The sequence below is a fragment of the Mobula birostris genome, chromosome 6 (genome assembly GCF_030028105.1).
Source record: "Mobula birostris isolate sMobBir1 chromosome 6, sMobBir1.hap1, whole genome shotgun sequence".
Lineage (NCBI taxonomy): Eukaryota > Metazoa > Chordata > Chondrichthyes > Myliobatiformes > Myliobatidae > Mobula > Mobula birostris.
The window spans coordinates 21,705,030-21,723,707 of record NC_092375.1 but is presented as its reverse complement, the minus strand read 5'-3'; the positions used below and the strand labels follow the sequence as shown (position 1 = coordinate 21,723,707).

At 41.5% G+C, this 18,678-nt stretch overlaps 1 protein-coding gene across 1 annotated transcript in view; it reads right to left on the bottom strand.

The window, feature by feature from the left end:
• Nucleotides 1–9,429: 9,429 nt before the first annotated feature.
• The window catches only part of kcnj6 (potassium inwardly rectifying channel subfamily J member 6), a 192,485-nt gene continuing 183,236 nt past the window's right edge, over nucleotides 9,430–18,678 (bottom strand). Inside the window, exon 3 of the mRNA XM_072260012.1 lies at nucleotides 9,430–10,676. Coding sequence (XP_072116113.1) covers nucleotides 10,336–10,676 — 341 coding nt within the window. The 3' untranslated portion in view covers nucleotides 9,430–10,335. The remainder of the gene's footprint in view (nucleotides 10,677–18,678) is intronic.

The following is an 18,678-nucleotide window of genomic DNA, read 5'->3' as shown; positions in this document are numbered from 1 at the left end:
GCAGTGGCACTACCAACTGTGTCACTGAGCCACCCTCATCGAACCAGCGATTACTCATGATATCATGCTGAAGACATATGGGAGCTAGTTGAGGTGAAAGCAAGCAAAAAGAGAAGCTACTTCAACATGTGTCATCTAGTCCATGTCAGACTGGTTCTGCCTCGTCCCATCAACCTGCAGCAGCATCTTAGTCCTCTCCATACCCTTCCCACCTAGTACGTATCCAAACTTCGGTTAAATGCTGCATCTGAATCCAAATTCACCATTTCTGCTGGCAGCTTGTTCCACACTCTCAGCATCCTCTGGGATGTCACGTCATTTTCAGTGATGGGCATTGAATCAGACTCGGAACCACCCTCTGAGTGAAGTTCCCCTCAGGTTCCCCCATTGAATCTTTCACTTTTCACCCTTAGCCTGTGACCTCCCGTTCTAATCTCACCCAATCTCAGAGGAAAAAGCTTGCTTGCATTTACCCTATCTATACCTCTGATGATGTGGCTCTATCAAATCTTCCCTCATTCTCCGACACTCCACATGACGTTGAGACAGGTAGGGGTGGAGAGATGAGAGGCAATGCCAGGGAGATGAGATGATGAAGAATAACAGTAATGATGGACAACGTTTGCAGAGGCCAAGCAGGATGAAAATGGATAATGTATATAGTTACAAATAACTACCATGTCTTTGATGTGTTGGAATTAATGTAGTCTCAGTGTTATAAATCAGATTGAAAAAGGAGTCATGGAAGAGTGAGTGCTGATATATTCAATGATATAAATTAGGTGGTGGTAAGAGGGTACTAAAAGTGGATAGGATCTTTAAAAATAGAGTGGTAGTTTTGAAAATGAGATTAAACATAAACAGTGAATTGCCAGCAGTTATACTGAAAGAAACTACTCAGTCAATTGAGTTGCAAAAAAAATTGCCAGTGGAATGGTAATAATGCCACAGGGCTGTTTGTGGTAGATAGGCAAATGCTCCTGTCCTGTGTTCTTGGAAACCTACACTTTGCCAAGATCCGCGTTGAGGAAGAAGGGTGCACTCTTCAAATTAGAGATGCTATCACCTGAGGTAGTCCCCCACTTTTCTTTCAGCAGGAGTATCAGCTCAGATGTTTACGAGGAAATGCCTGACATTCAGATGCTCAACTTATGAATAGCTTCCAGACTAACATGTACAAAGTACCAGAGGACCTCAGCAGGTCAGGCAGCATCTATGGAAAGGAAAAAAAAACACAGTTGACGTTTTCGGCTGAGAATCTTCGTTAGGACTCACGTATGTGCTGTGTGTGTCTATACAATTGTTTCCTATGGTGGGTGAGTCTAAGACCAGAGGATCCAGCATCAGAATAGAGGCTGGGTCCTTTTAGAATGGAGATGGAGAGGAATTTCTTTAGCCAGAGAGTGGTGAACCGTGGAATTCTTTGCCACAGGCAGCTGTGGAGGCCAAGTCATTGGGTATATTTTTAAGGCAGAGGTTGTTAGATTCTTGATTATCCAGGTCATGAAGGGATACTTGGAGAGTATTGGGGCTGAGAGGGAAAAGAAATCGGCCATGATGAGATGGCAGGGCAGACTTGATGGGCCAAATGGTCTAATTTTGCTCCCATATCGTATGGTGTTATAGCACTGCGTTTTGCATCTTGGCCCCAGAGGAACAATGTTTCTTTTAGCTGTACACATGTAAATAGTTGAATGACAGTAAACTTGATAATTTGCTGAAGAGAACTAACAAGATGAGACATTTGCTGGAAGCTGGCTCTTTATATCGCAGGGTTGTTCTCTTCACTTTAAAGAATTCCAGATCAGGCCACTCCTTTAAGATACTACTGTCAATCCTCCTAACAATGGCTCCATTTCAACCTTTCATGCATCTATTCTGGGACTTAATCACTCCCGGTCTCCCTGCCCAATCTTTCCTTTAATCCTTGGTCACAGCAGAAAGGTCACAGCCGCAGTCGTGCTGTGCTCTGTGATCTTCGGTACACATTGATGTAGTCCCCGGTGAGAGATGTCGCACAGTGGAAAGACACTTGTCGCCTCTCAGTGAATATGCTTTGATATTGTAGGCAGCCTTCAACACTGTCACCCAAAGTTCTGTAGCCAGCCAAAGAGCAAGAATTTAACAAGTATTAAACTGTCATCCATGAGGATGTTGTGATGTAACTGGTTCCATCTAACTACTGATCTAATAAGGGCATCTCCTACTCAATTATGCTCCTGCTGTTGGTCTTGGAGAAATCTGTTGAACAAGGTTTCTGTGTCAATTTAACAGAATTCAGGAGGGTAATTTTGAGAAACAGTGGAAATAGCTATGTTTACTTATTGGTGGCATGGTAGTATATTGGTTAGCACAATGCTTTACAGTGCTGACGACACGGGTTCAATTCCCGTTGCTGATTCTACGTTCTCCCCGTGGCCGTGTGGGTTTCCCCTGGGTGCTCCGGTTTCCTCCCACAGTCCATAGCTGTACTGGTCGGTAGGTTAATTAGTTATTGTAAATTGTTCCGTGGTTAGGCTAGGATTAAATTGGGGGACTGCTGGGCAACGTGGCTCGAAATGCCGGAAGGGCCTATTGTACACTATATCTCCATAAAATAAAATAGAGTAAATAAAAAAAAAACCCTGCAAATTCTGGTTGTTAGTGTGCATCCTTTTTAGAACATAGAAAGGTTCAGCTCAGGACAGTACAGGCCCTTCAGTCCACAATGTTGTGGTGAATTTATTAAACTCGTAATTAAATGCCTAACTGAACGAATCTTTTCTGCCCACACAAGTCTATATCCCTGATTCTTCGCACATTCACGTGCCTATCTAAAGTCCCATAAATACCTCTGTTGTATTTGCAACACATTCCTTTTTTTTTGAAGAAGAACAGGGAAAGTTTTATACAGGAAATACTGTTTCCCCTTTCAAAGCATTCTGTAAAGGAAGGTGAAAGCGGCTAGCCAGGAGCGATTTCATCTAATCTTCATCAGGCTTCCTCTTGGTGCATGACATTAATAACGCAACAACATTGGGTTCTAAACTCCCTCTTGAAATGGACATCAGCATAAAAAATACATACCTAATATATTTACATATCTTCAGAATGAATTGCTTCCACATTTTTATTACAATGTGCATGTATTTTTATTTATCATGATATAAAACTCCTGCAAGATATCTCTGATTCTTTCATTGTGACACTGAAGGAAATGGCTGGAGAAACATCCTAATTAATCATTTTATAACAAGGGTTCCCAAACCTTTTCTAATGCCATGGATTCTACCGTTAACCAAAGGGTCTGTGAACTCCAGGTTGGGAACCCCCGATTTATATCATTTCCTTGAAGAGTCAGACAACCTCCTATTAGAATTAAGGCAGAAGAATGGTAGAACTCCAAAATTCCACTTTACTATCAAAGCCTCTGAAAAACAATTCCCAAAGTGCAATGGTGTTAATTTTAACTCCTATTCTTCATCAAAGAATAAATTGCTGGAGGAACTCAGTGGTCAGCAGCATCTGTCAAGGGAGATGGGCAGTCAGTGTTTTGGGTCAAGACCCTTCATCTCTGGTCCATAGGAAGGAGAAACATCTCTGGAAATTGACTCTCTATTTCCTACTTACAGATTCTGCCTGACTCGATGAGTTCTCCCAGCAGATGGTTTTGTGCTCCACATTGCAGCGTCTGCAGTCACTTTTGTCTCTGTTGTTTCTTAATAATTTCCAGAGGTTGTGTAACTTTTAATTAATTGAAGAGTGTAGTGTTAGGTTGTCACTTTATTTTTAAAAAAATCATAAGAAAGAAAAGACGATCTGATGTGCTGCCGTGCATTTCTTTAATATCACTTAAAACCATTCAGCTTAAAAATTGTACAGAAAAATCATATTTCTAGGTGTTATGCAGAATCAAAAATAAGCACTAAAGAAGCTCAGTGCCCAAAGGGTTAATACAAGATCCATGATGGCGATGGTGGTGTAAATTCAGAATATTTTTAAATTAATTCCCTGTCATCTCTGCCATTTATCTTCACTTTGGTGGCAGTTCCTTTTATAGTTGCAGTAGTACACCATGGACAGGCCCACCCTTCAATCAACATCGTTGAAGTAACATTTGTTCTCATTGACACTTGGAGCTTCCTGCAGGCAAACTGGCCATCATGTATCATGTGTTACAATAACTGCAATGGAAAAGAAATGCACCAACTGGAAAATGCTTTATGATGTCCTGAGTATCACTGGAGTCAGGGGTTCCCAACATGGAATCCACGAACCCCTTGCTTAATGGCATGAAAAGGTGGGGAACCCCTGCACCAGATAATAAAACGTTAAATCAACTAAATATGAAATATCCCTGTTTTCAATGGATTGTTCCTATAGTTGCTGAGAATATTGAATGCAATTTAAACAGTTATAGAAAGAATGATTGCTATTTTCCTTCCTTGTGTCAGTAGAAATGGTATTCTTTGAAACTTGAAAAGAATCTCAAACTTTTTGCAATAGTCATAAAGTTACATGCGGCTTCTCTCTATATAAGAAGGTGAGGCTTGAGTGGCTCTTGCGTGACCTCACGTCTGTCCCATCATGTGGTGAATTTACAACTGACCTTCTGCCGTGACTTTCCTGCTCTAATCCCCATGCTCTTACACTATTGCATTTTTATAAGTTGTGTAATGGACAGAGTGATGGGGTATGAGAAGCAGATAGCAGGAGCAGGAGAGGAAGAGCAAGCTGCAAGTACAGCGTGAGACTTACTTGGATAATGTTGAAAACCTTAAACTACAATAATTTGATATTATCACATTTACATTGAATCACTGGAGTCCAAACTATAGTTTGCAAAATATTAACCGACCAGCAAACCAAACTACCTGTCCCGAAGGTTAGGCAAACATGGCAAGCTCTGAGTTCACTGGGTAAATCTCAAATATCTTTAAGATCAGAGCATGAAAAAAGACAAAGCAACACCGTGACCCAGAAATCTCAAAGTGGAGTGTGTTTTTTTCCAGTCCTGTCCAGATGAAAAATAAATCTGTTTGGAGTGGAACGCCGTCATATATTTTCCCAATCGAAACACTCGACTCTGGGTGTTTGAGCATGCTCATATGGTTGTGAATCGCACTTGTGCCAATGATGTGTTCTGGATCGGAAGAACACCCAAAAGCCTTTCATCCTGTGTGTTGTCGGAATGTGGTTCTGAGGCATGGGTGTTGTTGGACAGTCCCATGTCAGCAAGGTTTTTAATAATATTGTCCAATGGGACCAAGATAGTTGGGCCCCCTCTCATTAATTTACTTTCCTGGGCTCTTCAGGTTTCACCGCCCCAGCTGCTTTACAGTCTTCTGAAGCCCCGACCTATCACCTCGATACTCAGCCAACCCCTCTCACCTCTCCCTAACATCCCCTATGTACCCCTTCCCAGCCTCAGATATCCTGCCCCCAGTCCCGTCCCCTCGGCACAAACAACTTCTCCCCAACGTTCTGGGCCAAAACCCCTATCAATGGTCTGACGACTTGACTTGACCCATCAACACCAGGTGCACTCGGCTCCCTGTTTGCACGTGCTGTGCAATCCTTCGAGGATCATCACCTTGTGGTGGTGGAGGGGTTCATGAGTTCCTGAGGTCTGGAAAGCCATGCTGTCTGGCACTTAGCTCCTGGTAGGATCACCCGTGGCGGTAAGGTCAAAGGGGAGGCGCAGACAAAAAGCGGTCCAACCAAGACCTCAGCGGCTGAGCTGGCGAAGGATGATGACACGTCTTAGCAGCTCCGAAGGTGGAGGAAGGCTGCCGCAGTGAAGTGTCCCTGGTTGTCTTGCATTCCTTTCCACTGGAACCAGAACCCAATGGTTGTTGCCCGCGCATCAGTCTCCCCATTAAACAAAGTCACAGGCAGGCATTCTTCATTAAGGGGATCCACTCTAACACCCTGGATTAAATCCTGTGGCAATCAGCAAGTGGCTAAGGGGGCAGGATTGTGAGGTCTGGCCTACACTGCACAAGAATATGTGGTGTTGGATTGACTTCTATAGCCACCAGAGGAGCCATCAATAGACAACCCCTTTAGGACGGGGTTGGGGGGGGGGTGCTTCCCAACCTTTCTTTATGCCATGGACCAAAAACATTGAGCAAGGGGTCCATGGATCCTAGGTTGGGGACCCCTGCCTTAGGAGAACATCATGCTTGACTTGAGTGAATGCATTACTACACATGCAAGTCTTCAGCAAGTGAGGAAAATCTGTCCGGGACGGTCAGTGGCACCTGGCACTTTGGGTTTCAGATGCTACTGAAATTTTATGAAGGGAGGCACACAGCCAAATGGCTGTCAATGCACATGTAGTGATGCCTAAACGTGTCCCTGTGGGCACTGGTGCATTTCCAGGCCTGTCCTTCAATGTAATTGGAGCAGATCACACATACTAACTTCCTGCCCTAAATTTCCATAACACAACCCTTTCCCTCCTGTAAGCTGATGTCACAACATATTAAAAAAAAAGACTGATGCTCCTATATGTATAAATGAACTAAGAGGGGAAAAGCAGCATTAGACACAGGAGAAGAGTCAGGCCACTTGGCCCATTGAGTCTGTTCTGCCTTCCATCATGGCTGATTTATTATCTCTCTTAGCCTCATTCTCCCTGTAAGCTTTGACACCCTGACTGATCAAAACTTAGCAACATCTGCTTTAAATATACCCATATGACTTGGCCTCCATAGTGTCTGCTGCGGAGAATTACACACATTCACCACCCTCTGGCTAAATAAATTCCTCCTCAGCTCTTTCGGACAGGTTGTATAAACAAATAAATTTATAGACTAAAGGGAGGACATTAATAGCCAGGGCAGATATAATTATAGAACAACAGTGTGAAACAGTGGTTAAAAATAATGTGGGAACAATGGCTAATAGCAGAGAGTTAAATTGCCCATGCAGCGATGAACTCATTGAAATAAAACAGGAACAGAGGCAATAATACACGACAAGAAAAACTGAGACAGAGTTAAGTGTTCCAGGATATAACATATTTAGTAATCACAGAGTGGGAAGAGAAGGGGAGATGGAGTAATTATGAGTGGTAAAGATGATGTATGGCCCGCAGTCAGCAAGGCTGGAATAGAATTACTTGAAAACAGGTAATAGGTAATAAAGGATTAACTGTAATATAGGTAGGATAATAGAAGGGGAATGGTGAAAGAAATATGCAAAGAAATTAGGGGAGTGAGCAAGAAATATGGAATAGCAATTGACAATAATTTAGCTACTCTAATTGTATCAGACCAAAAGAGTAAACAAATTGGGAATGAGGTTTACAGGATTTTCTCAACCATATGCAAGAAGTTTGATGATAAAGAATTAATTGCTGGGGAGTGTGAAAAGGGTGAATAATTTTTATTAAAACACCGGAAATGGCAACTTAGGAGGCAATGCTTGTTAAAAATAATGGCTTTTGCATGCACCCTGGGCAATTGGGGTAGGAATTGGCCCTTTGGAAATGGACAAGATAAACCACAGGCAATGATACCAAAAGAGATCAAAATATTAAACAACTTTGCCTCAATATTTTCCATTTACTGGGTAATGTGATATGACAGATGAAATTAGAAATAATAATATTAAATATGAAATAATAGGGTACTTGGAGATTATAATAAAGTTAAGCAGAGTCAATTTGGTTTTATGAAGGGAAAATTGTGTTTGACAATATAGAACTGAAAATTTGAGTGGAAGGATAATAAGACGGAATTAGTGGAAGTAGTATATCTGTGTTTAAAAAGAAGATATTTATAGTCATAGAGTAATAGAGCATGGCCTAATTCATCAATGCTGTCCAAGACCCCCATCTGTCTGTGTTTGACCCATATTTCTTTAAACCTTTCTTATCTATGTATCTGTCCAAATGTCTTTAAATTGTTGTTATTATACCTGTCCAAATCACTTTATCTAATAGCTCATTCTATATCAGCACCAGCCACTGCATGAAGAAGTTGTCCTTCAGGTAGCTTTTAAATATTTCGTCCTCTCACCTTAAACTTTTGTCCCTTTGACATTGATTCCATTTCCCCAGGAAAAAGACTGCATTCACCTTATCTATGCCCCTCATGATTTTATACACTTCTATAAGGTTACCCCTTAGTCACCTACATAGAAGAGAGTCCTAGCCTGCCCAACCTCTCCCAGTGATTCAGGTCCTCGAATCCTGCCAAATACTCTTAAATATTATTTGCTCTCTTTCTAGATTAATGGTAATCTTCCTATAACAGAGCAAGCAAACTGTACACAATACTCCAACTGTGGTCTTACCAAGGTTTTGTCCAACTGCAGCGTATTACACAGTAGGTCTATAAAATAAGGTCTCGAGGAATGGAGTCACACATCAGCATGGATAAAGGTTTGGTTAAAGAACATAAAACAGAGTAGGACTAAATATTTCTGTTTCAGATTGGCTCTCTGTTACCTAGTGGGGCATCACAGAGATCAGTTCCACACCCTTGGTTATTTTATGATTTGCCTTAATGGATTACTTGAAAAGACAATTAGAAATTTAGTGATCTAAGACCAGGAGGAAAGTGTGCTGGAAAGAGAAAAGGCAGATCAAGCAAGGTGATTGCCATTGTGAAATGTAGGAAAAAAGGGAGAGAAATTGTGAGGTTATCCACAAGTTGGAAGAATAGGAAACTTGTAACTTTTAAAAGGAGCTTGATGCGTTGCTTTTCGTAATGCAGGTACAGCAACTATTCAGAAAGACCAATTCAGGCATACGAAGGTAAGGAAGTTGCAATGAAAAGACACAGGGCTTTGGAAAGAACTCACTTGGAGTTCTGTGTGCATGGCTGGTTTCTGTATCTGAAGTACGATATACCTGGAGTTTGCACAGCGTTTGATTGGAACTAGGGATGATGGGATTGCCCTGCCTGAAAGGAGTAAGATTGCTGATCGAATTAGATAAGGGAAAGTGGAGATTTGACTGGAGCATGAAAACCAGCATGGATTGTTGGGCTGAATGGCTTGATTCAGCACTGATTCAATACAGTTTAAAGTGCTCGATTTCTGTACAAATTATCTACGGTTTCAAAAATTTCACACCAACGTGTGTTGTATATGTACATCATTATCCATGAACTGCCTAGAAGAATACTCTTCAGTTTTGAAATCCAGAAGAAAAACAAATAAAATACTAGAAATACACAGGCGATCTCTGTCCATCTGACAAGGACAGGCTAAGTAAAAAAAAATCCTGCAGCCAGCTCACCAGTACGAATAAAGGGTTTCTTGTGATGCACAAGGTTGGTTTACTCTGAACATTGCTTCTCGTTTCTGGTGTTCATTTTACATTCTGTCACACACCTCACTGCTGTGTGTTATCTACACAACTGACTGATCCCCAAGGCAGGCCCTGGGACAATGATTCTTCCATTACAGGGAGGACTTGATGGGAAATATGGACAATCCCGTACAATTTGTGAGTACTATGGCAATGCAAACTGATGTTAAAGTTAAAAGCTGCTGATTAATGCAATATTCTTTGAATGGAGGCCTCTTTTCAAAGAAAGTCACATTGGAATTATGAAGAGTAACATGTTTTAAAGAGGAAAACAACTTGTAAATAACATTCAATAATAACTCTTGTGACAGAGGAGCTCATTTCAACGCACAACACCTTTTCATTTCCCAGCATCCTTGCTGAGATCTTGTTTGAATCCAGTAATGTGAATTACTGAAAAGTTTGTCCATTTAATTAATTTTAATAACTTAGAAAGGAATCATTAGTCTACATTCACCTCTACAGCAGAAGTTTAGAAATAGGTGCTTAAGACTCGGAAAGCTGGGATTCTTTTCAAAAGCTGACCGATCGTCTGCAATACCTGCACAAAAGTGCGAGTGAGGAGAAATCTGCTTTTGGTCACTGATGCTGAATGCATGTGAGAATATTTGTGGCTGGCTATAGTTGTCTCAACACGTTCTGTCCATTGCAATCAATGTAACTGCATCGCCCTAACAAGTTTACATGCATTGAGCACGAGACACCAAAAAGGATCTTCATGCCCTGTTTTCTAATTAGCTTCTGAACACGTGTATGTGCTCTATAATGCGGCTGATATGCTTTTTGCAGCTCTCTATATTGAACACAGATTTTGTGTCTATCTTACTAAAGTAAAAATCCTATTGTAAACCACGCCATGTCCTATTTATTCAGCTTGATCTCTGCAGCTTTCCATAGTTCCTAACTCAAGTTTTTTTTTTGTTCAAGCATCTAATTTCATCAGTGTGGAAACTTCACACCTGAATACCATTCATTAAGCACATACAATGTGATATTCCCATCTGCCTCAAGGCAAAGAAGCTCCATCCACCTCACACTTTGGATTCGTTCTCCAGATTTGTAACCTCCCCATTCTGCTCTGCTTGCTCCTCATGGCTCTTGTTGTCAGCTTGCCCCCACTCCTCGTTCTCTTCCTCCTCTTCCTCCTCATTAAGTTTGGAGGAGATTGACCAGGTGAGGGGCAGTTCTGCTTTGCTGATCATCTCCGCCATTTCTTTGGCACTACAGGCTGGAGTCTTTGTCTCATAAGTTTCATGAAAGTTGTTATAATCAACTTCGTAGAACCCCTCTTCCAGTGACAGGACAGGCATGAAGCGATAACCCCACAGAATCTCACTGGTAACATATGAACTTCGAGCTTGACATGTCATACCTGTGTAGATAGAAAGACACCAATAAGCATATATTATTCCATGTACATATTAAATACAGATTTCACACTATCTTTCCTGGGAATTACTAACATTGATCTTTACAGTTGTCTGAATCATTCATGAACTCATGTTTATCTGTGAGATCGACAAGGAAAGAACTGGTCACCTCCTCTGTTTTGTATGAAGCTCCGTGACAAATTTTCGCTATTTAAAAGTGTTAGTTAATTACAAATTGAAGTTAAATACATGGAAAACACCTTTCAGCTTGTCTAGCCTGTTCTATCATGCCATGAGATCATGACTGATCCTGTGCTAATCTCACACCTTTTCCCAAAGTCTCGTTATACTTTGTTGTAAAAAGTCTGTTAATGTCAGATGTAAATTTAACAATAAACCCTATGGCAATTGGATCTCATGGAAGAAATTTCCCAATTTCTACCACTTTCTGTGCATAAAAGTGGTTCCTAACTACAGTCCTGAAAAGCCTGGCTATAATTTTTTAAACCACAGATTCTCATCTTCGAGTTGCCAACCACCAGAAACCACTACAACTCCTAGCAGTGCTTTATGAATTTGATTTTGGATGAGCTTTTTGACATCCCTACATTTTTACTAATGTAATATTTTCAAAACCTTACAAAAAACATAAATCTAATTAAACTGAAGATCAGATGTATCTGACAATGATGCACAATCCGATAAATTTTCGAGCTTTCATGTGTTAATATTGAATGTAGCTCACACAAGGTTCTTGACAATGAGGTGATATTTTACAAGGATATCCTTATTCAACGGTTCTTGTGACTAATATAAAATTATGAATCTGCTCTATATGAATCTCTGAACACCAATAATCCAGCGCACTAAAGACTTTCTGTCCTGATGAAGGGTCTTGGCTCGAAATGTCAACTGTTTACTCTTTTCTGTAGATGCTGCTTGGCCTGTGGATTTCCTCCAGCATTTTGTGTGTGTCAGTAAAGACTTTGGTGTGCTGGATTAGTAGATTCTCTAAGCTAGTAATGTGATCACTCTTGTTGAGCATGATATTCTCTCAAGACATTTTCCCCTTAACAGAGAACAACTGTGCAAGATCTTGTTTAATGCTGGGAGGCTAATATCAGGGTCCGGGTCAATCGCAAGGAATGCAAGATGACTGGGGATCCTTCACTGCCTCAGCCTCCCCCTGCTTTCACTGCCATCGTGATGTGTCGTCAACTTCTGCCAGCTTCACCTTTGAGGTCTTCGTTGGATCGTTCTTTGTTTGGAGCCTCCTCCTTAGCCTCACTGCCAAGGGTGACACTACCAGGAACAAGGCTCCAGACATCATCGCTCTGAGGATCTCAAGAACTCTCAAGCCTCTCCACCATGACAAGGTGACAATCCTTGAAGAAGCTATTAGACTATTAGATGATACTCCTAATTAATACCCCAACACACTTTAAATTCTATTTTTGGATGTACCGCTGTATTATAATAATTTTTCTTGTGAACCTGTTAAATTTAGAGGGATAGAGGGAAATGGGGTCCTGCTCACCTTAAAGGCAGAAAGTGAACCAGTGCCCAGAGAGTTGAAAGAGATTGAAAGAACTAGGGCCCCATCCAGTCAGAAAGGAGTATGGCAATAATCACCTGGTGATCCAAAAGCTAAGCCATCAGGATTTCCAAGTACTTGGATAGTGGAATATCTGAATTTTACTGTATTAAAGCTCAGAAATTATTGATGCGAACATTAACATGGTTTCCTGCATATTTACTCTGTGAATGTTACCACCCACGGGGAAGTCAGAATGTGTCATAAATTTAAATATGCACAAGATGCTTTTGGATGTTCCTTCTGCTCCTCCTAACCACCTCCTTGAATGAGTTAAAGCATAAATATTTATTAGAGTGTGAGGTTGATACTTTTTCAGATTTCATTCAGTGAATGATTCATAAACAGTTTTGGAAATATGCCATGCACTATTAGAATATTTACTATTAAAGCACAGTTTCATGAGCTTGATGGTTGTTACCCAGCAAGTAAGAGGGTAAGAGGTGCAAAGGCTAGGACTTTATTCCTGCAAAGGACACTGAGTTTATAACATCATAAGGGGTGTAGACAATATGGATGGTCACTGTCTTTTTCCAAGTATAAGGGAGTATAAAACAAGAGGACATACGCTCAATGGCCATTTTATTACGTACACCTGTACATCTGCTAGTTAATGCAAATATTTAATCTGCCAATCGTGTGGTAACGACTCAATGCATAAAAGCATGCAGACATGGTCAAGAGGTTCAGTTGTTGTTCAGGTCAAACACCATAGGGGGAAGAAATATGATCTAAGTGACTTAGACCATGGAATGATTGTTGGTGCCAGATGGGGTGGTTTGAGCATCTCAGAAACTGCTGAAAGGTCAGAGGAGAATAGCCAGATTGGTTCAAGCTGACATGAAGGAGACAGTAACTCAAATAACTATTTGTTACAACAGTGGTGTGCAGAAGGACATCTCTGAATGCACAACATGTCGAACCTTGAAGTGGATGGGCTACAGCAACAGAAGACCACAAATATACACTTTGTGGCCGTTAGGTACAGAAGGTACATAATAAAGTGGCCATTGGGTCTAAATTTAAGGCGAGAGAGATAAAAAATGAACAAAAAATCTGATGGGCAACTTTCCCTATGCAGCTTGGTGGGTATATGAAACGAGCTGCCAGGGTACATGTACAAAGTTTTAAAAGACTCTTGAACAGGTCTGTGGATAGAAAAGGTTTAGTGGGATAAGGAACAAATGCAGGCAAATGGAACCACTTCAGATAGTCACCTTGGTCAGCACAGATGGGATTGACTGAAGTTCCTGGTTTCATGCTGTTTAACTCAATGCTTTGCCCAGGATCATCACCTTATCATAGTGGAGAAGCCTGGAAGTTCCTGAGATCCCAAGAATGATGTCTTCTGGAGCTTAGTTCCTGGTAGGGTCACCCATAGCGGTAAGGTCGGAGGGGTGGGGGGTGGGGGATCCAGACAAAAAGCAATCCAACCAGTTCCTCAGTGGTGAAGCTGGTGGAAGATATGTCACATCATATTGGCAGTGAGGGGTCCAGTTGTCTTGCATCCCATGCCAGTGGAACCTGGCCTCGATCTAGCAAGGCTGCCTGTGCATTAGCTGGTCGTGTTAAACAAGTCACGCACAGGCATTCTCCATTGAGGGAACAGCCCCTCAGGAGAACATCATACTCGAGTCAGGTGATTGCACTGCCTCGGTAACCCTATGATCACGTTAAGTAAATAGGGGTAGCAGTGAAGTCAGCATTGGATCCATTGTGTTCTGTGCATGTATGGTCAGTCCATTGTGAGAAAAGTTTAAGCAACACTTACATTGTGTGTTATAATGTTAGGCATACACTTTCCTGATGTAAACATGCTGCAGTGGAGTGGTTGAGGTCCTTCCAAGGTTTTGTCACTGGGTTGGCAGTGAGAGCCTCAGCCACACGACGATTATCATCTAGTATTTTTACCCTTGGAACAGATGTGATACTTGTCTCTTTCTCCCAGTAGTATCAGGAACTCAGCAGCTACGTAACACAGTAACAGGATGATGTATCTACATGTCGCCATAATTTATTACTGGTGGGTCATGACACACATCTTTTAATGAAAGCGCCATTGACATTTTTAAAAGGGAATCGATGGTAACAGTAATTTTATGAGCCACTTCTTTGTTAGTTCATGCACGTAAGTATTGTGATCACTTCAGTCTTCCCTCTATTGAGGACATATATAGCAGCAGGTGCAGAAAGAAGGCCTGGAAGATCATAGGGGCACCAATCACCTCAACCATAAACTGTTTCAGCTGTTTCCATCTGGCAAACGGTACCGCAGCATTAAAACCAGGACCAACAGGCTACGGAAACACGAGGAAATCTGCAGCTGCTGGAATTTCAAGCAACACACATAAAAGTTGCTGGTGAACGCAGCAGGCCAGGCAGCATCTATAGGAAGAGGTGCAGTTGATGTTTCGGGCCGAGACCCTTCGTCAGGACTAACTGAAAGAAGAGCTAGTAAGAGATTTGAAAGTGGGAGGCTACAGGACAGCTTCTTTCTACAAGCTACTAAATGTTTGAATTCACATGTCTGTACATTGCAACGGAGTCATAATGCAAAGATTTTTACTCCCTCACGTTGTGGGATGGATGTAATATTTAAATAAATTCTAAATTCTAAATGTTCTCCTCAGGGGTTATCCCCTTAATGGAGAATGCATATGTGTGATTTTGTTTAACGTGGGGAGGCTGATGCATGGGCAGCCACCACAGGGTGTATAACAGATCGGGGTCGCGGTCCATTAGCATGGAATGCAAGATGACCGGGGGCCATTCACTGCTAAGCCTCCCCCACTCACACTGCTGCTGTGATATATCAGCATCCTCTGCCAGGTACACCGTTGAGGTCGTGGTTGAATCGCCTTTGACTGGAAACCTCCCCTTGACCTTACTGCCATGGATGACCCTAGCAGGAGCTAAGCTCCAAACGGCATCTCTCCTGGGATCTCCGGCGCTCACAAGCCTCTCCACTATGACACGGCGACTGTCCTGTGGTGCACATGTGTGTTGGAGATGAAGGAAATATGTTCAGTCAAGTATTTTCCACTAGTAACCTTTATTTCAGTCTCCAGGTCCTCTTGAGTATGGCTCAATAGATAATACTGAAGTGATAATTCATAAGTTTGGTGCATCACAATAAAGGCAGGTAGGATATCAGAACTAATATTTGATTCCATCCTGAGCAAAGCTGTTAGTCTGATGGCAGAATGTTCTCAATAATATGATTTTGGACAGCAGCCACATAATACAATGAACCTAGAACATCAGACATTGTTCTACCTGCTGAGAATTTCCAGCATTTTCAAGTTTTAAGCACACACAGTGTTTTGCTTTTGACACATAACACTTCTAATAATGTCTGCTTCCTTCCACACACGGAGGTGACAGACTGAACCAAAGATTATAGATATATTGGGAACAGCTGTATTAAAATTATTTGTTTCAATGTCTCACGCTTTCTGGAATCTCTCCAGACCCACAACCTCTTGAACGTACTCATTCCTCTAGAGCACAGAACATAGAACAGTACAGCACAGGTACAGTCTCTTTGACTCACAAAGTTGCAGCAAATGTATTAAACTAATAATTAAACACCTAATAAAATGAATCCCTTCCGGCTACACAAGATCCTTATCCTTGTAATTCTGGCTTCTTGTGTATCACTGATATTAATAGCCCCTTCATATGTCTTCAGCTTCCAAGAATACCGCAGGAATATCCCCCCTAAATTTCTCTCTCTCCCTTATTCTCCAACTTTACCTTGTTCCTCATAACCTTGTGTGGCTTATTCATTTCTACCAATTTAAGGTGTAAGTGTTAGTTAAAGGTTGGTAGAATCAATAATCCCTTATGACCTTTGCAAAGCTATGCTTTAGGTAAATTAATACCACTGTTGAAAAAAATTGATCCCGTGTCCCTGATATTCTGAGATATGGGAGAGCTATAATACTCCACTAATAAACCACAAGAGGAATCTAATCTCTTTGACCAAACTTTTGGTTAATTGCCCTAACATGAAGCCCAGTATCAAACACAGGCACAAAAAGCAGAACAGGGGCAGTCGGTTCAATGAAGCTTGAGTCTTCTGTTAGGTCATTGGAGAAATTTGGCCTTACTTCTACATTTTGCCCTGTTCAGGTATTCCTCATTTCTGGTAGGGAAACACCTAAAAACATTCTTCTTTTGTAACCTGCTGAAGGCCCTCAGGTGTGAAGCATTAAGTTTAACTCTCTTTCCACAGATGATGCCTAATCTCAGAGTTCCATCATCTCTGTTTCTTTAATTTCAGATTTCCAGCACCTACAGTTTCTTCAATTTTAATCAAGTGTTATAGTTATTGTAAGTAACAGCTCAGGACTTTTATCTTGTAGGGAACAAACCAAAATAGGTTATTGTTTGACTGGGAGAAGGGAAATGGAAACTGGAGGAAATCAATTTTAATGCGAATTTTGCCATTGTACTGAGCTAAATCAGATATTTTAATTTTTTGGAGGGTGTTCGTTTGTCCATTAGGAGATCAATTCCAGTGCAAGCCACTGAGAAAGTTAATTCCCTCACTAGCTAAATGCACAATGATATTCCCTGTGTTCTGGACTAACTAAGTGTCTCAAGTTCTAACATCAAATAGAAGTGTCTACAGTGGCATTTCCATTTTGGACATAGCTATATAGGACCCTGGTCAGATCCCACTTGGAGTACTGTGCTCAGTCCTGGTTACCTCACTACAGGAAGGATGTGGAAACTGTAGAAAGGGTGCAGAGGAGATTTACCAGGGTGTTGCCTGGATGAGAATAGGTTGAGTGTACTTGGCCTTTTCTCCTTGGAGCGGCGGAGGATGAGAGGTGACCTGATAGAGGCGTATAAGGTGATGATAGGCATTGATTGTGTGGATAGTCAGAGGCTTTTTCCCAGGCTGCAATGGCTATCATGAGAGGGCACAGTTTTAAGGTGCTTGGAAGTAGGTACAGAGGAGATGTCAGCGATAAGTTTTTTACGCAGAGTAGTTAGTGCATGGAATGGGCTGCCAGCCGCGGTGGTGGAGGCGGATATGACTCTTGGATAGGTACATGGAGCTTAGAAAAGGTAATTTCTAAAGTAAGTACATGTACGGCACAGCATTGTGAGCCGAAGGGCCAGTATTGTGCTATAGGTTTTCTATGTTTCTATATTTTTAAGTGTCTAAAGTGGCATTTCCATTTTGGACACATCAAATAGGTGACAAGGTCATTGAACTCTTGATCATTTGCAGTAAGTTGTTCTCAGGAAATCCTCCCAGCTATGAAGTGAGTTTCATTAGATCTTTACAAATATCAGGTAGAACAAACCCTCTTTCCTTTCAGTTGAAGCTGAGAACCCTGGGTCACGTAGTAGTAGTCCAACCAGTTTGCCTCTTCAATAGCTCTTACTATTTTACCGTGTCTCAACAGTTAGCCCTCTTGGGTTGAGTCCGAGAATTGTGGCTTCATTGAGCATGACAATTGAGGTCAGTGCCTCAGTGTAATCCTGAGGGGGGTTATGCTCTCTGGGAAGTGGCATTCCTGGAATGCAACATTAAACTGGGACCTGGTCACTCAGTAAAAGATTCCCTCAGCTTGATTTTGAAGAAGAGTGGGGAATAATCTCAGTGTCCTAAAGTACTCTGAGCTCTCGTTCAATATCACTAATATATTCCTGCCACTGATTTTAAGGAGTTTGTATGTTCTCCCTGTGACTACATGGGTTTCCTCTGACATTCCAAAGGCGTACCCGTTGGTATGTTAATTGGTCGTTGGAAATTGTCCTGTGATTAGGCTAGGGTTAAACTGGAGGTTGCTGGGCAGTGTGGTTCAAAGGGCCTATTCTGTGCCGTATCTCAATAAATAAATAATATCTGGTCATTATCGTACTGTTTTATGTGTGGTTGCTTGGTTGGCATTTTCTCTGCAGTACAAGCAATACTTCAAAATTGCTATAATACATTAAATGTTGTGTATAGCTCTGCAGAAAGACCTGTGTAACTATTTTCACTAACTTAGCTATCAACCCAACCATTAAGCTTTCACTGGTAGCTCTATTGGAGAATTAATACGGTCACAACCAGCAAGTGGAGAAGCAGTATGAATGTGAATTGGCTGTGTCACTGTGCCTACAGTCCCTGATAGAGTAAGCCTGACATCAAAGCCTTTAGAGAATCTGTGACCAATTTGTAGAACGCTAGCCTCTGAGTCAGAAAGTGTAGAGTCAATTCCCACTTCAGAGACTTAGAAACATATCTGGCCTGACACTCCAAGGCAGCGTGGATGCTAGGATGTTTTCAAGGAAGCTTATCCTTAGATCTTGCAGCCTCCCTTTGCCACAAAGAGATAAGATTTATTTGTCACATGTACATTGAAACATATAGTGAAATGCATCATTTGCATCACTGGGAGCAGCCA